This window comes from Ascidiella aspersa, chromosome 2, assembly GCF_963924565.1.
Source record: "Ascidiella aspersa chromosome 2, kaAscAspe10.2, whole genome shotgun sequence".
NCBI lineage: Eukaryota > Metazoa > Chordata > Ascidiacea > Phlebobranchia > Ascidiidae > Ascidiella > Ascidiella aspersa.
The window spans coordinates 13,814,352-13,835,240 of NC_139448.1; the positions used below are offsets into that span (position 1 = coordinate 13,814,352).

Below are 20,889 nucleotides of genomic sequence, written 5' to 3' on the forward strand. Positions count from 1 at the left end.
GTAATTACAGTACACAGCAGTAACAACTTGCATTGTAGTTGCGAGGCGTTCAGCATTAATTTATTTCTTTACTCCAGCGTTATTTTAGTTGGAAAGCTGGGCGTTGACCAAGCTGCGAACAAAACAGGTTTAGCATGTTGTTAACAAATAAATATGATTTGTTGCTTAAAATGAAAATTAAAAAACGCATCTGGATAAAGGCCTGACCCTATCCAAATGTCGAAGTATAAAAAAACTTCTTTTTCGTAAGTCGAATTGTGAAGTGTGTTTTCAAACAACTTTACGGCAACACTGCAAACAAACCAAGGTTTTGCTTTCAAACTTCCTGGCTCGATCAATTACTTTGACACATGTCTCGGAATAAAAACACATGTCTCGGAATGTTGGACGCGCCTGCGTACCGCGAACGGCGTTTTGGCCTTACCTGAAGTAAGCTCCCCTCTTTGCTATCAGCTCTGCGTGCTTTCCTTCCTCTACTACAACTCCGTTGTCGATAACGGCGATCTTGTCGGCGTTCTTCACCGTGGAAAGACGGTGGGCGATGACGATGCTTGTTCTTCCTGCGCGCGCCGCGTCCAGCGCTTCTTGCACCACCTTCGTGAAACAAATAAGCAGAGTGCGCGATTTTAAAGTGTGGTCGGCATTTTTAGTTGCACTTAATGTTGTTTTGGGTATGATTCGCAGAGTATAACAAACGTGTAGCAAGCATTGTAAGCAATAGGCACTGTGTTGCAAACGAGTCATTTTGAAACGACTTTTTTAAACGAAGCCCCAGACCCATGTGATTTGACTAAATGATTTTAGTTAAGTAAAGTCATTTTTACCGAAATTGACTTCTTTTACCCAACAGTAACGCTGTCATGGACCTTAAGTGCTGGATTGATATTATCAATATAGTGATTCGCAACTTGGTGTTGTTTGTAATGCTCAACGATTCCTAAACTATTTTTATCTTAACTATAGCATTCTTTTTTGTGCTCTGTTGAAGCGCCTTAAAAAAATTGTTCTTGGGGTAAAATTTGTTTCAGGGAAATTGTTTTGTTCTAGTATGCACAGGTAATGTTTATTGTTTAATATCGCTTTTTTACTAAGAAATATACCGGTAAAGTTACCGCAATCTTTTTATTTTTTCTCCAAGGTGCCGTTAACGGAACAAATATAGGGCCACCACTGTCCAAAGCAACGCCAAACGGGTTGATGACGAATTTGTGCCAAGGTTATACAGTACAACCCTGGTTTAAAAACAGTTACTACTGACCTTTTCGCTTTCCGTGTCGAGTGCCGAAGTGGCTTCGTCCAGCAGTAGTATCTTGGGATTGCGCAACAGCGCTCGAGCGATGGCCACTCTTTGCTTTTGTCCGCCAGAGAGCTGGCCGCCCTTTGCCCCAACGCTCGTCTCGTATTTCTGCAAATAGAGAAAAATTCACCCATTAGCTAAACCCACAGTGGTAAAAAATTGCGAGCTTTTTTGGACAAAGACTCGCAGTATCATTCGAATAATTTTCGCAGCCCACAAACGATAACCTGCATGAACACCTGTGCTAAAGACTTTTTTCTTAAAATTTGATTGACCTGTTAACTGTTTAATTTGTTTTTAAACCGTTATAATTAATTAAAAAGCCAAATAACCTAGATCATAGTTGTCTCCAAAACACCTAGATCATAGTTGTTGTTCACTTATGTGTGTGTGTATCTTTCATTAAGTGTTGTGCTACAGTAGATCTCCTTAATGTGAAGTTTTCCTAGCAGAATGTAGCAAGTATTGGGTCACGTTTGTTTAGTTGGTAGAGGCACGGTCCCGGTATGGCTGGAGGCAGTGAATTCGAACCTCACTACAGGCCATAGTTGTTTTTCTATAGCCTACCTTGTTTGCATCATTGATAGACACATTCGATTAATCTGCGATGATTTATGGTGTACTATGATATGTACTACGTAGGCCTACGTACGTAAGTATCGTACGTCAAAAAGGTCCTGTGTGTATCTTTTATTTTTGAGATTTAATTAAATATTTTAGTAAAAACACTTTGGTAAGGTGAATTGTAAGGGAAATTCTATATATTGATATTGACCTAAACGATCGAAAAGCTGTCCACTAGTGTCCAGTATCTGTTAACAGTATGGGAAAAAATGTGCGTTCTTACGTCGGTCAGTGTCCCAGCGATGAAGTCGTGGATGTTGGCGTCACGGGCAGCTTTGGTCACTTCATCCATGCTTGCCACGCGGCTACAATCCCCGTACCTTGTAATAAAAACACTTAACCCATTAGGTAGGGGCATAACAGTATGGTTTGAGACTAAAGAAATACAACGCTGATTATGTCAAGTCTATCTACATGGCCACATTGTATGAGCTCTTTATGCCTGCTTAGTTTACCCAAATATATATAGAAATTCACTGGGCATTTTAATAACCAATACATTGTTATTGTTCAGTTTTGATTGATTTGGCGGCCATCTTGGATGGATTGAATTTATGGGGTTAGGCTATCAGATAATTCAACAATTCTGAGAATGGTCTCAATGACATGTTTTGGTCATTTATTGAATTTAGAGTTATGGTCAATTTACTGTTATTTTAATGGTTTGGCGGCCATCTTGAAAATAACCACTTTCCGGAAGTTGAATTCCTTAAAATTTGTAATATGTTAATACCAACATCCAATATTAATCAAATCGGTTGAAAACACGTTTGTTGTAATTTTTTGGGGCAAGGGTATATGTCATAAATGCTCCTACCTACGTAGTAAACACCAACCTGCAAGAACACAGGAATATATATATATATATTTAATTTTCTTCAAAATAGGACCACGGACTCCTTGTAGTCGATCATCCCGATTAAGTTTGTGTAAAATTGGCCTTTCGGTGTGTTTTTTCTATGGCTAATGTACTTAATGCGCGTAACCCTTACCGTATGTTTTCTTTGACCGACTGGTTGAACAGAACGGGCTCCTGCGATACAAGTCCGATCTGCTGACGGAGCCAGCTCACGTTGAGGCTTTTAACGTCGCAGCCATCAATCAACTGCAAATATGTACAACCTTTTGTAAAGTGGTAACCTTGAAAAGGCCTGAAAAAAACACCACGCCCGCAAATAATCTTTATCGTTTCAAACGACAAAAGACAATTTAAGTTTTACACAAGCTTAAATGCGGTACCCTAATGAGCATCTTTAAGCGGTTCGAGTCAACGTAAAAATTAATATTAGGAAAACTAAGCCGGCAGTTAGAATTTGATTCTCAAGAAACCATTAAGTAAATGATTAAATACTACGGCACAAATCGATGTGTAACAATAAAAAAAAAACGAACCACTTGGCCTTCGTCGGGGTCGTAGAAACGCTCGAGCAGTTGGACCGTGGTCGATTTGCCGCAACCAGACTGACCCACCAGAGCAAGGGTCTGTCCCGCTTCGATTGTGACGTCAGTGCCCTTCAAAACCGGCAAATCGGGGCGCGTCGGATATCGGAAGAAGAGCGACTTCAGGGTGATGTCCCCTTTGCAATGGGCCTGCGGTAATATAGCGATTATAGGTCGCAGGTCTTGCAAATAACGGATTTCGGACCTGTATGTGATTCGTAAAGTGATGTTATGTGTTGAATTGCTACTAAAATCTAAAAGTTTATATTTTTTGCCGGATTGTATTTATGCAATGTAAAATAAATGTTGAGGTGAAACTGATAATATCTCTATGTAGTTGGTTGTCAGGCTAAGAGGTATGGTCCGATACTTTACATTTTATTCCGATACTCGATATTTCGGACACAAAGTATTACAACCCGATACCAAATGACGTCATTGCTATACTTAACTAAGCAAAATATATAAAATTTAAACGTTGAAATGTATTTTTTCTATAGGTTATAATACGTCAATATTTGCTTTAGCGTAACAAAGTTTAGCCATACTTCCAATTGTTAACCTTCTAATTTTTGATAAATTTATCTTTCAAGGTAAAATCGCTGCGTTGAATCAGAAATCATGGATGAAATTCCTATTATAGTTTGGTTTCGAATCGACCGAGATACCACCCTAGTATCGGATGAGTACCGATACTAACTTGGCATCAGGTATCTGCCCAAAGTGCCCATATGCGAGATTATCGTACACTCCTAGCCTAATGCATTTATAGGCTACCGGTTTGTGGCCGCTGTCGCTGTACGCGTCAATCGCCGGTTCCGAATCGAAGAGAGCGAACATTCTGGCGGCCGATAGTTTCGCTTCTGCATAGTCAGGAGCAAACGAGCTGTTCTGGCCAGCAGCCATCGCGCCGAAAAGAACCGCAAACAAAACCCTGGAAAATCAAATTGATGTAGTTAAATCGGTTTTTAGGTAAATTTGGTTGTTCGGTAAATTTACGATACGACAAATGAATATATAGTAAGTGCTGTAAACTAAATCGCTAAAAATTGTCATATTTGTTTTAGTAAAATAAAAGGCTATAGTTATATTGTGGAATAATTCCATATATATAGTCTGTCGTTTGTCAGTCTAAAAAAGTCAATTTTTAGTTTAAATTTTAAAACCGCAAGCCGAATTGCGAACATTGAGTTCTAAACAGAACTTTCGGGCAGTAAATAGGAGAACGATTTTAGTAAAGCGTCATTTAGTTTAACAAACCGATGTGTTAAAAAAGTTCAGGTGGTTTGTCCAAAAAAGAAAAAAAAGGAGCCTTACTTATGAAAAAAAGAATGAATCCAAACTACAGCAATTGAAACAATTATAGTAAAATATAGACATTTTATTCAGTACCAATAACTGTACAATTTAAAAGCAGCGATTTATGAGAGTTGTTAAAGATTTAATGATCAATTCAATAGGCCAGTGGTTCCCAAACTTTTATATTCCGTGGCCTGTATTTTTTATATTAAACAGTTTGTGGCCCACCATGTGCCGTAACCTTTTTTGCTGGCCCATCATCCAAATAAGATATATCAACCCCTGGCTGATACAAATATAGCAAAATTGCCTGTCTGCACTTTACGCCTACATATACGGAAATTTCTTAATGAATGCATCGATTCTAACAACATCCAAATAATTATTTTTACTTCCGGTTCAATTTTAGATTGGAATTAATTACTCAATGACAACAATCTGAGTGAAAAAAACACATGACGTGCACTGAAAAAAAAAAACACATGACGTGAGATTTTGCTTACGTAAATAGTTTAAAAAAAGCCAAAATATGCAAAATTGCCTTGTTCCTATATAGTTTTAGATATGCTTTCAATTATTTAAAATAAAACATAGTTGCAATATTTTCAACCGCTCTATGGCCCACCGAAAATAGTCTTGTGGCCCACAGTTTAGAAACAACTGCAATAGGCAATACATAACGATTAAAAATTGCTTACTTAAATACGTTTTCAAATGTCATGTCGTCAATGATAACGAGCTCTATACCCAGACGGAACACTGCGGCGTAGGCGAAGAAGATCACGCATTGCGAGTAGCCGTATGACAATCCTGTAAGCACGCTCTTGCGAGTGGATTTCCTGAGGGCATAAAACATAAATACGCCTACAAACCACACACCAAGACAAAAAAATTAAAACGATTCCCTCTCATGCTTATATAAATAAGGCGATTTTATCATCATTACTGACCATAAAAGAAAAACCTGCTTTATAAAGTTAGGGTTTTTCAACCTGATTGACTTAGCTATAGGAAATGGGACTCAGTTTTCAGTAATAGCCCTACGGCGATGGCTGTTCAGCAAATGTGTCAATATTTGTGAAACTCATTAACGTTAAAAACACAGTTTTACTCTTTTGATTACATAATACGTAAGACTTCTTAACAGTAAAACGATATACTTTACTAAACGGTGGCCTGGGCGATTCGTTGCGTTTCTGCTTTGTTATTAGGAACTTTTACCCTACAAGAACGTTCACAGTTTGTTTAGGAGCATCATCAAAACAAAAGCAACTTACTTCATCGGTTCTTCCAGGTTCTTGACGTACCGGGAGTAAATCAACTGTTCCTTGTTTAAGGAGGCCACGGTTCGTATGTTGCTGATCGCCTCCAGTGCCATTTGGCCTGAGAAACGGTATTAGCTAATGATTGCTTAAATTTTGACACAAAATGTTAAACGCAGTAAATAATGAAGTTCACATGCCAACACAGAATGCACATCCTGAATTTTTTTCAAAAGCAAACAATAAAACTCAAAGTTTAAAAACCAGAGTAAAATCAGGATCAGATATTTTTTTTAAACGAATATATATTTCGCCTATACTGGCTTCGTCAGTTTCAAATGAATCAGATTCTTTAAAAAAATGACTGATCCTGATTTGACTCGGGTTTTTAAACTTTGAGTTTCATTGTTTATATACGCGTCAGCGGAACAGTGATCGACAAGCAGAAATCTACCGCCAATGGTTTTGGATGCCATACATATATGCCCTTCTATATTTTTTACAAAAGAAACGGCGCTGGTTCGGCAAATTTTTCGTTTAGCTTCCAGCTCAAAACAAATAAAAAGTGGACATCGCTCACAAGCGAGAACTGGAATTTCGAAATGGTATAGCACAACTAGAAATGCGAATGATAAAATACCGGCTTCGTCGTCGTTTTCTTGTTTCTCCTTGCCTTCTCCCATCACCAGCTGCATCTCGAGGAATCCGCCCACCATGATGAAGGGCACGAAGGCAATGGTGAGAAGAGTTAGCTTCCAGCCGTACACAAGCGCTATCCCGATCGCCACGCCTGCGTGAAGAAACGACAACGCTTTAACGCACCTTCTATTAAAGAAGACCGATGGAAACTTACTGCAGATGTCACGCAAATTGAAATTATAGTAAATATTTATTGAGCAAGCATGTTTTCTCTCCTACAATTTGGCAAATTGATTTAAAATAGTGATGTCAGATGAAAATGTACAAAATAGGAACGCAGGGCAATAAAGAATGACCCAGTTTCTTAAAACAAGCTGATTCCTATAAAAACTGTTTTAAGGCTCATTTTTAGTGTATCATGACAGCCGAAATTGCTTGAAAAAATCGGTTCCCATTTCCTGTTGTCGCAAAATCAACTTACCGCACATGATTAGCGAACAGCTGTATTACGCGCTTCATGTAAAGTATACGTGGCCACAACACTGTCGCATGTCAGCACGCGAAAAATACAACGTTTACCGAGCGAACTGAAGTTTTTAAGCGCGGTTCCGATCTGGACACCGGTGCATCCCTGGACCTGCGAGGCGTCGGTCGAAAGTCTAGTGCAGAGAGCCCCGGTGCTGTTCTTGTGGTCGTCGAAATAGGCGATGTCCTGGCGCAGCATCGACTTGAAGGCCTTCTCGCGCATGCGCACGGTCAACTCCATTCCCGATTTACCGAAAAGCAAACCCTAAAAGCGGAAGTCGGCACGAATTTAAACACTCCTCGCGCCCTGTTGGACGCACCGTCGCTGTTTCTATACACAACTATACAATAGCTTGATAACGAACTGCAAAGCCAAAAAGGCCGAGTAGATCGACATCGTCTAGATTAAGACGTTTCGATGCGAGCTTGTATGACTGATAGCAATTGCGTCCCACCTTTTATAAGTGATGCTTTTAATTACTTTTCAGTAACATTAACTGAAGATGATACAAGCTCGTATCGAAATGTCTTAATCAAGATGATGTCGATCTACTTCCTTCCCCCTTCCCCCAATTTCACTCAATGACTTAAGTCTAAGTCAAGGCATTTGTCAAAAAGACTTATTAAGTCAAGTGATTTAAAAACAGTGACTTAAGTCAAGTCATGGTATTTTCTTGACTTGAGTCAAGTCATTGTTGTCTCTTGATTTAGGTCAAGTCTTTGCGTTAAGTCACTACAACACTAGTTCGCTTTTCGCTAACCTCGAGGGTATACGCTGCAAAAGCGGCAGCGCCAAGCGCAACGAAGAGCATTGAATAGTAGATCGCCTGGCTCTCCTGTTCGGCGGGATCGCTCAGCGTGAAAATGGTCAGAAGGCCGGAGAACACGATCGAGTTGATTGGCTCCACGGATCCGGCGCACAGCGCGAAGAAGCAGCCCGCTGCGGATTAAGAGAGATAATGTTTCGCGTTTGATTTTTTTTTTCGGAAAGATTTGGTACGAAGTGTGATGCGGTCATACAAACACATGGGACCGCGTTGGCAAAATTCGTTTTTTTAATTTAAATATTCAATTCAAATTGACATATCAACCATGGAGTTTAAACATATATGCTCCGTTTAAAAAAAAATATCTAACACTAGGCCCGTCCACATTTAACCTAATATACAGTTCAAGGGATGTCGTTATGACAAAATTATTTAGTTGTTTCGTCTTGGGTTTCAAAATAGGGACTTATCATTAGTGAACAGTAAATTCAGGAACCTTAAACACTGTTTCTGAATATAAGTGCATGCTTTCAAGATCTTTTTCGAAAATTTTATATTGAACACGGCGAAAATTCAACATTTGTCCCATTTCGACTGTTGATGATACGTAAAAGCGGCAACGTATAGTTTTCTATTTTATCTAAAATAATTTATTCTGGCATGCACTTTATGTCTGACAATGGTGTGCCTTAATTCGTCGTATTTCCGCATAAGGGAAACAACGTCGGGTCTATACAGACCTTTGTAAATCAATAAATAGACTGTTGCTACCGGGCATAGTATATTTAAAATAAGTTCTTCTGGCAAGTATATTTCAAATAAGTTATTCTGGCCAAAAAAACTTATTTTAAATATACTATGCCTGGTAGCAACAGCGTATAGTATTCTGTATCGTCTTCACCTGCCATGTAGTGCCACTCTGGTTTGTTCAAGGCCAGGATCTGTCCGAACGACACCTCGGGTAGATTCTCCACCTCGGCCTCGTCCCCTTCATCCACCGCCGCCACGGTTCCATTGTGGCCGGACGGTGATGACGTCATGTCCATGCCCCCCACCAGTGACATGTGCGAGATGGGGGAGTTCTTGAGTGACACAATGGACGAGCGTCGCAGGTCGGTGCTCGGGGCGCGCTTCTCTTGAGTTTCTATTGCAGCAATGAAGGGTTTACTATAGTTTTTGTTTTATAAAACCTCTTGTTATTATTATCTAGAGAAGTGGTTCTCAATCTTTCAAGATAATAAAGTAAGAAACAAAAAAAACTTATAAGAGATGCGGTTTCGAGCTTATCTGGCCCACTTAAATTAAAAAGAAATATCATGAATCCGCCACTGTTTTTACGTAATGGGCCTTTAATAACTTTGACAAGAGAACTTTGGGCCGCGACAAAAAAAGTTTGCCGACCCCTGCTTTAACCCTATACCTGTGTCTGGAGCCTTCTTGGCGGCCGCAGTCGACTGGTCGGTTTCTCTGCCGGCTTGCATGTTGATCAGGTTTGCGTAGACGCCGTCCTTGACGCGCATCAGTTCATCGTGGGTCCCCTGCTCGGCAACTTTGCCCCCCTGGAAGGCCACGATCTTGTCAGCGTTGCGGATGGTCGAGAGGCGGTGGGCGATTACGACCGTCGTGCGACCTTTTCAAGAGAGTGATTAACATAGCTGTGAGTTGACGAACATTTCAACCAATTAAGGAGCACACAGTATAAAAAAGACCTTCGAGTTTCGGTGATCTAACAAGTAAGGAACGGCGTCCAAGCGAGGCTCACGGTCGAACAAAGCATAAGAAGTTCGATGCCATCAATGTTGAGCTCAATCGGGATTTTCACATTACGCCTCATATAGCACGCTTTGCTATACCCAGCGTACTTTGAAGCGCTCCTGTTATAATTGTTTTTTTATCAGTCGCACATTTTTTTGCGAGTATGTGCCTGTGGATATGTGAGACGTCACCACTCTTATCACCTTTTACTCGCTCGATTGTTTTTATTTATACTTTGACCTGATCCTGATGAAGCACGGTTGTGCGAAAGCTTGTCTAGAATTTAATACAATTTGTCGTTAAATAGTACCACATAATTCCTGTATACCTGAGTGTTGAAGAAAACTCGGATAAAGCCTTGTGGTACGGAGCACTAAATGACAATCACACCGTGTTGACGCTGACATAGGCTCTTTTTTATCGACTGAAAGTGCGGCTTCTATATTTGTTTCACATTGCGAACTGTACCTTTTAGATGTTGTTTTTATACCTAAAACTAATAAGGGTGGGACAATTTTCAAAACCGTCAGCGCAATAACCTTTTCAGCCTTTAAATTAACTTTTGTTATACTTCTGTTACGTAGATTCGTAGAACTATAGGCACATCCACACTTCGCAGCAGCCAGCCTTGTTTTTCCACAATTTAAACCAGGACTGCGGAGTCTAAGTACCACGTAAAACTACCCGAGTCCGACGTGCGCATGCGCTGTACCAATTTTTGAAACTTAAATGGCCGCCAACTGTAAAATTGTAAGGCGGAATAGCAAATGGTGGATGTTTTCCAACCATGTGTTGTGAGTCGATGAGGGAAATGCTGAAAATTCCACCTAAATTTATTGACGTAAATTAGTCAAATACAGGCTGTAGAGTCGGGCCTATAATCGGGAGACGTACTCGTGTATATTTTATTGGCCAAAGCCTAACTCGGAAATCGGACTCGGAAGTTGGACTCGGGTTGTTTTTACAGCAATTACGTAGTCCTGATATAAACCACTTTAATACAAACTATGCTACAAGAATGCTGCGCTCAAAAAAAAGGGTCAGTCAGCTTCTGTGACAAAGCAATCAAATGCAAATCACCTGCCGAGGCCTTTTCGAGGGCGGCTTGCACGATGGACTCGCTCTCTGTGTCGAGGGCTGAGGTGGCTTCGTCCAGTAGAAGGATCTTCGGGTTTCTAACGATGGCGCGTGCGATTGCAATGCGCTGCTTCTGGCCGCCACTCATCTGCCCGCCGCCCTCACCGACCAGCGTTTCCAGTTTCTAAACATCAATAAAAATCGCTTTGAATTGCCAGTTCCAGCACTTTGCCCTGCAATTGGCATTGGGGTGCTTAGAGTGCTCGGGTTTGGGGGTGCTTAGAGTGCTCCGAGCACCCCTATCAGAATAATGATACACACTTCTGTAAAAATACTGAATTTGTTTGATGCGTGGGATTTGAGACTGTGAGAGTTTTAGTCAAACAAATATTTAGCATTATTTTTCATGACGCAATTCAGCATAATACCCCGCAAATAAACGGTTAGTTGCGAGTAGTCTGGGTTATTAATACGACTGTTTACACAATAAACCCGTTGTTCGTTGAAACGAAACCGATTGGAACAAAAGTGTTTAACACCAAAAGTTAATAAATTCCCAAAGTGACGTCATGTCTATCCGAAAATTTTGAGCACCCCTGTCTTAAACATAAGTCAACGGTTATGGCGCACCTTTTATACATTAATTACCGTCGAGCCTGAACACAGACAGTTTTATAAAGTTACAAGGGGTCGCAGACCGCATTTACCGCGTCAGTTGATAGCACGCAACTTACCTTCGGCAGTTTGCTGATGAACGACCAGACGTTGGCGCTCTTGGCCGCTTGCTCGACTTCCGCGTCGCTGACTCCGTCGCGCCCCCAGCGGATGTTGTCGGCGATGCTGGCCGCGAAGAGGATCGGTTCTTGCGCCACGACGCCGATGGTTTCACGCAGGCCGCGCACGTTCAGCGTCTTCACGTCGCGTCCGCCCACAGTCAACAAACCGGCCTTGTAAAAGCAGTTCGAAAGGTTTCATCTAGCACAGTTCTTATGTCGAGTGTTTAGAACAGTGGTTGTCAAACTTTTTTAGCTTTCGACACACTAAAAACACACGACAAACTCGCCCTTAACACACGACAAACTTCATGTAAATATCTCAATGTTATTAATTTGTAATGGTTAATGCGTATTTAAGTTTATAATGCTTGCGTGTATGCCTATTGGTAATACAAATACCTTGTTTTTTAAATTGACAAAAAGTTTCGTTGCACACTTGACAATATCTCGATGCCCACTAGTGTGCCGCGGCACATAGATTGGGAATCAGGGGTTTAACATTTTTTGTCGGTCTTTTTGAATTAAGGCAAATTTTAAGCAAAGTGCAATAAAGAATAACGATAGAAATCAAAAGCGTGCAAAATATATACATTTTTTATGCTGAAAATCGTTTGCACACTAAATACTAAACAGAAAACATACATCGGGTTGTAAAATCGCATTCAGAACCGGAGTGTACTTGCTGCATTGACCATTTAATTATTATAATCATATAACGATACTTTGGTAATGCAGAAATGTGGGTAATTTTAAAAGCGTAGGGCTAACACACAGTTTTTAAAAGCGAACATTACTTTATTAATTAACCCATTATGTATTTTACAGTTCGGGAGGGGTAGAATAGGATAGATATCGGACAAGAAGTACTATCGCACGTATAAAGTGGTGGCAATAGTTTTGCCGGCTGTTGTGGATTAGGTGTACCGATTCAAAAGTATGTAATGGCAGTGCCGGAAAACAAGAAACAACGTACACTCATCCCAATAGACTTACAGTTGCGTCGTAAAATCTCTGCACGAGCTGGACGATGGTACTCTTGCCGCATCCGCTTTGGCCAACCAAGGCAGTCGTCTTTCCGTGCTCGATTACAAGCGACACGTTGTTAAGGATCTGACAGGAAAAAATAGAGTCAAAGCGAAATGGAGTTTGTTGGTGGCCACGTTTTTGTCGCCCAATGGACGTAATGTAAGTACCGATATACGTCTGTATGACTACAAGTAAAACACATAATTAAAGACATGAGTAAAAACAGGATCAGACCTCTCGCGGTTAATATACGCGTCAGCGGAGCAGTGATCGACCGGCTAAAACCTGCCGCGAAGTTTTGGGATTCTATAAAGATACACCCTAATATAATATTACCACTTCACTGTTTAACTCAGTGGCTCCTAACCAGGGTGCCGCGGCATTTTCTAACGCTCAATGGCGCCGAGGTATATTTCAAATCCTTTTGGTCCCAAAATTTTCTCTATTGATGACCTTATTGATACAATTTTTATGAACGATTGGGGTGCAAACTAATCCAGAATGTTTTTTTCTGCCTTGTGTACAGTTGATGTGAAAAGTTTCAAGTTAGTTTATTGTAACACTATATACAGTTAATCACTTGGCTAAAATGCGAATCATTTTGGCTAAAAAATAAGGGTGTGGCGAACTATTTATATTTTATGAATCCCAAAAACATTTGAAACCACTGGTTTAAGAATAGTGACCTTGTCGTGTTTTACTACAGGCATCACCATCGTAACCTAACGTTTCTAAAGGTGGTAGAGTGTAAAATATACGCAGCAATTTCAAAAACCAAAAAATCCCATATTTTGTTTCCCGCTGTTTGGTTTAGTGATTTCCAAAACTATTTTTCCTGCGACACCTTTGGCAAGGCTGTTGGACTTGCGACGCACCAAGCAAAAGGAATTCACTATTTTCTGTTTATTTTTGTTTCGAAAAGAATATCAAATTTTCTCCGCAGTTAAGTTAAGACACAAAACGGAATAATCATTGTGCACCACAAACAAACCTCGATGTCCGGTCTTGAAGGGTAAGAGAAAGAAACCCCGTCCAGGCGAATCTCGCTGTTAACCGGGTTGGGGCTTTCCCCTTGGTCCGAGAAGACGTCAATTTCCGGGTTGCGATCGATAACTTGAAAAATCTTGGCTCCGGCTGCTTTTGCACCGGAGAAGGCTTCCATGTAGCTTCCACCCTTTTTAATAGTCAACCACTTATCTTAAAGTTGGTAAATAACAATTTAGAATTTACAAAAATAAAGTGTTATAAGTTAGGGTGGTTATTATTTTTTGACTCGGTTAAAAAAGTTAAAACGTTATCAAATTTACACGTTATAGGTCAAAATTTGTCAAAAATATGTCAAGTCAAAATTTATTACAAAATGCAAAAATATTGTTTCTAAAATTAATAAAAACTGTAGTGAGCTTCTTAAAATTGTTATTCAGTTAAAATTTGGATCAAATTTTAATTTGACAAACATGCAACAACATTTTAATGGTTTTATATCTTCATTTGAGCAATATATGGTATATGCGAGCTGGCAGAATTAACTCACGCAGGCCTATAGATAATCGCATTAGGTTAGGCTCGAGCTTCATATAGTTGTGTATCTCTAATTTAGATAATTTAGTGTTAATATGATAGGTATGTGTTAATTTTTGCCGTTAGTTTTACCTTTTACCTTGTATTTTAACTAAATTGTTAAAACTCAAATGTTACTCGAAAGAGCTAGGGCATTTTTTTCTTTAGAATTTCTATAGTTGTTTGTCATTTTGATATGCCTACAAAGTAACAACGTGGGATTTGCAAAACGCGAAAAACTAAGTGATTTGCCGATTGTCAGCAAAACATAAAAATCCAGTAACTGACGACGCCCAAACACTAATGTAGTACTTATAAGCTGTTTAAATTATTGTATTCCTAATAGGTCGAAATTTTGTAAAATAAAATATTTTTAAGTCAAAATTTGTTATAATTTTAGTTTTATAGATCAATTTTTTTAAGGTTAAAAGTAATCGCCCTATAGTTATAACTTACGGTAAAGCGAAAACTAAAACTATTAAACAAGGTTTAGTTTATCCTTGGGTCTAACTTTAAAATACAGAAATTAGAAAAAAACAATTTTGTATGACAAACGTATATATATAACATTTTAATCACAGCAACGCTTCTCCTTTTATGACTTAAATCGTATTTTAAGTTGAATTCTGCCTTGATTTTCAAAAATAAAAATAAAACGAGATATACCATCTCTCGTACTATATAGTCGTACCATTCCGAGAGCAAACGCGGCGATAAGGATTCCGAAGAAGGAGGTCATCATGTTGCCAACTTCAATACGTCCATCAATCACCAAAGTCGAGCCGTACCAGTAGGCCAACCCGTATGTCGCGAACATGGTCAGGTACACAATGCCCTTCGAAAACCCGCCGACTACCGATTTCTTGATGCCGGCCATCTTTGCGTCGCCCAAGTTGTCCGAGTATCTGTTGAATCAAGCAGATTACGATTTCACTGATTGTTGTGCGTTATATAGCCCTCAAAGCCAAACGTTTCACAATAATTCTTGAAAACGTAATTTATCACGTCCTTTGGGAGCAAACCCAAGAAAACCCGGTAATTATGATGAATATGCCGTCACAGTTAAACATTCCAGCGAAGTATACCATTGGTTCGCAAGCATTAGGTAAGTATAAGGGAAGTCTGATATTTTACAATCGATAAAAATCGATGCCAATGGTAGAGTTTTATTTATTTGACCTCAGAAATGACATGTAACTAGTATCGCATCGACGCCAGTTGCTCAAAAATTAAAAAAATACATTTAACCTAGACAAAATACGAAATATCTCAAATCCCAAATAGCAACGGGTGTTTTCGAAATTCTGACAAGCCAAACGAGGCCCACGGATACTATTTGTCAATAACATCAATCAACTTTCGACAAAAATCTTGGTAACCAAAAATTCTCACCGTTGGACTTCCTTATTCTGGCAGCCAAAGGCCACGACCGTTCTCATCGCGGAAATCGTTTCTTCGGCAATCGAGCCGGCCCCGGCATACGCTTTCAACTCTTTGGCCGTAAAAACGCTGGAAAGCTGAAAATAATTATCTGATTATTTTTCTTTAGTATACCGGCTGCTCTAAAGGTTTACCAGCTCAACTTATGCTTTACGGCTGAAATTTAAGCTCACAAGGAATAACCTGTTATCTCATGTTTATTGAGTTAGTGCGGCTAAAAAAACATTATATCCAGAAAACGCCTCAAAACACAACTATACACTTTAAATACATGTTGATAAGATTAACATGTTTTTTTAATATTTATTAATACATGTTGATAAGATTAATCAATACTGTAGAGATTTTTTTTTTGGTTTTAGTATTACATTTTTGTACAGATGACTGTGGTCAACCTACTTTTAGGTGGTAAACCTTCATTTTTTTTGTTATTACAATAGTATGCTCACATTATAGAATTTGCAACACAAGCAGTTGTAGTTGAAACTGTGATGTAAAAAAGATGGTTTTAACCAGGGGTTGCCAACCTGCCCCAAAGGGGGCAATGAGGCTTTTTCGAGGAACCATGAAAAAACTTTAAAACTAATAAATAATATTGATGTTGTATTTATACCAATATATCATTCTAACTATACCGGTTACTGTATAAACCAGTTTTTTAATTAGAATGACATTTTCTAATTTTTTTTAAAGGTTGAAAAAATAAGGGCGCCCTTAATTTCTCAAAATTTCAAAAAGAAAGCCACGATGTAAAAAAGGTTGGGAACCCCTGGTTTAACACTTTCGAAAACACTTTCATTTATCACTTACCGTCATCATCAGAGTACTGGAAACGCCAAGGAAGGGCGTAGCGGCCAAAACGACCAGCGACAATCTCCAAGAGTAAACAAATCCGATCACGAGTCCGGCAAGCGCCATGCTGTTGTACTGAATGGTGTACGACATCTTATCGCCGATTCCATCTTTGACCTTTTTAATGTCGCTATGGCGAAAATCGGGATGGAAATAAGTATTATATTAACTCTTACTAGAAGATTTATTTCAGCATAACCACTACAATGAATACAGATGTGCTTCACGAGCGTGCTGCAGTTTGGCGTCAATCGCAATCTTTGCACTCGTCCGTAATATTACTATAGCGATTTTAACGCTTAATATGCGCTACAAAGTCAAATTTAGAAGCGCGGCAGCTGAGGTGCAAGAAGTACCACAATGCCAAAAATTAATCAACACTGGTTTCCGCTATTGCAACAAACGTTTGGACTGGCAGGCGCTATGAAGCGTCGCTATGACCCAGACTTTAATATGTTAATAGTTCCCGTTGTCTATATCAAACAATAAGAGCGAGATATACGTATCATTCGGTTATAGTTATGCGTTGATGCTAACAGTGCAGTGTTTCACCAATAAAATTAATCTCTTACACAAATTTTGCGTCATGGAATATTTAGTTCGAGTCAAATTAATGTTCAAACAACACAAAATGGCCAACCTCGACAAGCGGGAATTCAGTTCGCCGGAGGACGTTATGTCATGAAAGCCAATGTCTTGCCGAAGTATGGATCGAAAGTATTCCGATTGAATCCTTGTCGTCTGTCTAGAAATCCAAACAACGAGGTAGCTTTATTAAGAGCGGTAGACTGGGTGTAAAAGAACAGTTAGATCGATAAATACCTCAGCGCAAAAGCAGACCACGTCGCTACTTGAAGTGATCCCAATGCAAAAACGACGAGGGCAACGTAGACAAAGTAGTAGCAATACTGCACACTGTCATCTTTAAAGTTGTCAATGAACGGTTGTGTCGTGACATTCCAATCCCTATCAAAATATATTGGTTGAGTAAATCAGGCCGTTTATTCGCTTGCATAGTATGAATATTGAATACTAGCATTGTGTAATATACAGATTTGTCGACTTTTGCCTTTCTGTGTCCCAAGGCAATGGCTATGATAAGTGGTAGAACCTGAAAGTTGCTCTTAAAATAGCCTTTGACTGTACATTTCTTACACCTATATTCTCAGTCTTTATTCTTATTCTAATCTTACCACCGATATCGGTAAATCGAAATAAAAAAACATGCATTTAAATTTACGTACTGGATAGTTTTACTTTGTTTTGGGTAAACTTCGATTTTCAGTACAGATCAAATGGTAGTTAAAAACTGCGTACACTTACGCTCGACTTAAGTTTGTCAAATTATATAGGTAGCAAGTTTCATAGGTCAAATTGCACAGCTTGTATCTTCCGTAAAGCGTAAACTGCGTCGTCAAATCTCCGAAAAATATAAACATTGCCGGCATTCCAACTCCATGGGCGAGAGGTGATAGAATTCCAACTGCTACCAAAAGCCAGTCGACTGTGTCGGCGTACCTAAACTGATGTAAAAAAACGTGGGTCTTTAAATAATGGCCAGTTTATTTAATTGGAGGGTTAAGGCCAGCTTTTTTCGTCTGAAACTACTTCTTCAGCTCCGAAACGACTAATCTAGGTCATTTTTTCCTAATTCGAGCGATTGTTTTCTGTCTTTAAACTATAAACAAAATATTGGGCGTGCAACTACCATATTACAAAATAAAAAAATGAAAGACTAACATCACAGTTTTCATTAATCTTTTTTTTCTTTGTAACTAAAGCAATCATCCAAAACATGCAACAGCTGCACACTTTATCTATTTTTTTCACGCCTTTAGCAATTCTCAAACGCCTTTGCAGAATTGTAGTCATGTAGAGTATCGTAAATAAAACTTCTTAAACTCATAGATTTAACCACCTTAACAAAAAACAACACTGTATATATTTATACTATATATACTTTTATTTTTATGTAATTTAGTGCAGCCGTACATCTGTGGTCCTATAGCCACAGGGGCCAACGGAAAACTCTTCCTTTAAGAATGTTAAAGTATAGGCAATTTTTAACGCAATGTTATTAGGTGATTTTATGATGTCTTAAAAATGATCATGTCAATCAAAATTTTAAACAATAAGACTGTAATGACCTATAGGGATAATTTTTAAAATAAGTTTTACCAGCTTATAGTACGGTAAAGGTGGTATATCAGGCTTTTTCTCTTCCTCCTTATCACCGTTCACATCTTCACCTGCAATCCTAAATGTAAATATTTTTTTACTTATATTTCGTAGTGATCGTTCTCATGTAAAGCAATTAAAAAATCATACGTGGTTGTCTTGAAAATAAAGTTTATAAAACCGTAAACAATGTTTCTACCTTTAAATAGCGAGTTAAACCGAATACGAGATGTATCTATATGAAACGGTTTTGGGTCATTTTTTCCCAAACTGTAACCGAACCGTAACCGTTTTTATTTTAAGATATTAACGGGATTTAAACCGAATAATTTACAATCAACCTCAACCAACCCAAATCAGTCTAAAAAACAATTAAATACAGCATAAAGCCACAAATTTTAAAGCAGTGGTTCCCAAACTTTTTTTTCAGTGCGACTCAAAAGAGACAACTAGTATGTAGAGCGGCCAAACGTCATTGCCAAAACGGCCAATATCAGACAGGTCGCGCCCAAACATGTTATTCACCCTTCCTATAGTTTTAGGCTTTATTTAGGCCATTTCGGTCTTATTGCAACAAGTTTAGGTTTTGTTCCGGCAATTTTAGGTCTTATTCCGTGAAAGATATTAAATATAGCTTTATTATGTCGTTGGTCTTAATCTAATCAGTGGTTGAAAGCAAGTCCCAGTAAAGTCATTCGTAAAATTACATAAGTCTAAGTCAAGTAAAAAAAATAACATGCCCAGTCCCAGTCAAGTCATAATTATTATAGCAAGTCAAGTCCATGATAAACATTGGCGCTCCATCGATTTGGTACGTAGAAAGTAACGTAGAAAACAGTTTACAAATACCGCATACCACAACGCCCATTATTTGGGCTAGGGTGCTGATTGGCGTTTCGGTTTGGGTGGGTCAAGCATTATTACTAAAAATATATAGTAATATTTGACCCACCCACACCCAAACGCTAACCGGTAACCTAACCTAAATAATACGCTTTGTGGTATGCGGTATTTGTAGACAGTTTTTTCCCGTTACTTTTAACGTACCAAATAGGAAAAGCCCCTAAAAATTAAACGCTAAAATATTAAAACTGGTCAACTAACAGAAAAATAACAAAAACGCAACAAATTGTTTAATGTACAAAAATTAAGATGTATAACCCAATTTAAAAAAACGCCTAATGAAAACACTTTATTTAAACCCAAGTCATTTGTCTTAAAAACAAGTAAATTCAAGTAATTTTTCCCAAAATTAAGTCAAATCATTTGAAAAACAGTGAATTAAGTGCACTCAATTCAAGTCGTTGACTTGCGTCATTACAGCACTGGTCGTAATACTATAGTATTGTATGTAATTCGACTTTAGATCTTGTTGCTTTATAGGTCTTATTGTGGGCTCCCAAAATTTATTCCAACAATAAAAACAAAATAATTTGCATACATACTTGTTGTCCGAAGACATCGCGAGGCGTAGTAACAGCTAGGTGAACTCTATTCTGGAACTTGTTCGAACAAATTCAAAAATGAATTACAGCTTACTTCAATTTGCTTTACTGAACAACATAACAGCATCAGCAAAAATAAGTTGTTTTTGTTTTTTTGAATACCTATTGTGGCATTGTTTTGTAACAAAGTATGTTTTAATAAGTTTCCGAGTAATGATAGTCGGCATTTTTCCGTTGTGTTTATTTGATTAAATTTGAACTGTATATAGGCCAGTGGTTCTTAACCGGGATGGCTAAGGGGGGCGCCAACCAATTTTTAGGGGACGCGAGAAGGTTAAGAACCACTGGTAAATTATGCTAAAACGGACTTTAAGGTTACCATTTTTATTGCTTAAATTTAAGGACGTTTTTAAACAGTCACCAGATATAACATTTTTGTGTTCATTTAATTATGTCGTCATCAAAGTACTCTATTGCGCGACGTCACTAAACGTGTAACTTACTGAGGGCCTTTTCCTGCCAGTCATATTATCACGCGACTGTGCAATTAAGAATAGGACTAAATTTACGACTAATTAGAAGGTTAAATATTTCGCGCTAGAAAATTCGTCCTCATTAATTTTACTTTTTTGTTCAACCAGACAACTTTTTTCTCGGTTATCTTGATTTCATTTACTGTGCAAAAAAGAATATCTCTTCCTACTAGACTACTATGAAAATACACAATAAAACGTGTAAGGCAACATGTACGTCGGAATCTTCCGATTTTAGAAATAGTGTAACACATTTTTGAATTCCTATCCACGGACACAACACACTACTATCACACTAATACTAAATAAATAATCAATCAATCAACCCAACCACTATATTAACGTAATAGTCACATTTACATTTACCGCAAGGAAATAAAAACCTACAACAGGT

The 20,889-nt window shown here is 38.6% G+C and overlaps 1 protein-coding gene across 1 annotated transcript; it reads right to left on the reverse strand.

The window, feature by feature from the left end:
• Positions 1 to 84: 84 nt before the first annotated feature.
• On the reverse strand, positions 85 to 19,979 carry LOC146163833 (ATP-dependent translocase ABCB1-like). Its single transcript, XM_083380602.1, has 26 exons — positions 19,963 to 19,979; positions 18,518 to 18,596; positions 17,663 to 17,862; positions 17,162 to 17,305; positions 16,980 to 17,084; positions 16,298 to 16,469; positions 15,440 to 15,564; positions 14,739 to 14,952; positions 13,479 to 13,661; positions 12,455 to 12,571; positions 11,420 to 11,632; positions 10,689 to 10,869; positions 9,274 to 9,483; positions 8,755 to 8,997; positions 7,848 to 8,026; positions 7,141 to 7,351; positions 6,563 to 6,712; positions 5,938 to 6,043; positions 5,359 to 5,499; positions 4,139 to 4,295; positions 3,314 to 3,511; positions 2,914 to 3,026; positions 2,145 to 2,241; positions 1,259 to 1,405; positions 425 to 594; positions 85 to 112 (listed from the first exon to the last, which is right to left on the reverse strand). Exons 1-26 carry the CDS (start codon positions 19,977 to 19,979, stop codon positions 85 to 87), a joined length of 3,900 nt encoding a protein of 1,299 aa, XP_083236728.1.
• Between the last annotated feature and the right edge of the window lie 910 nt (positions 19,980 to 20,889).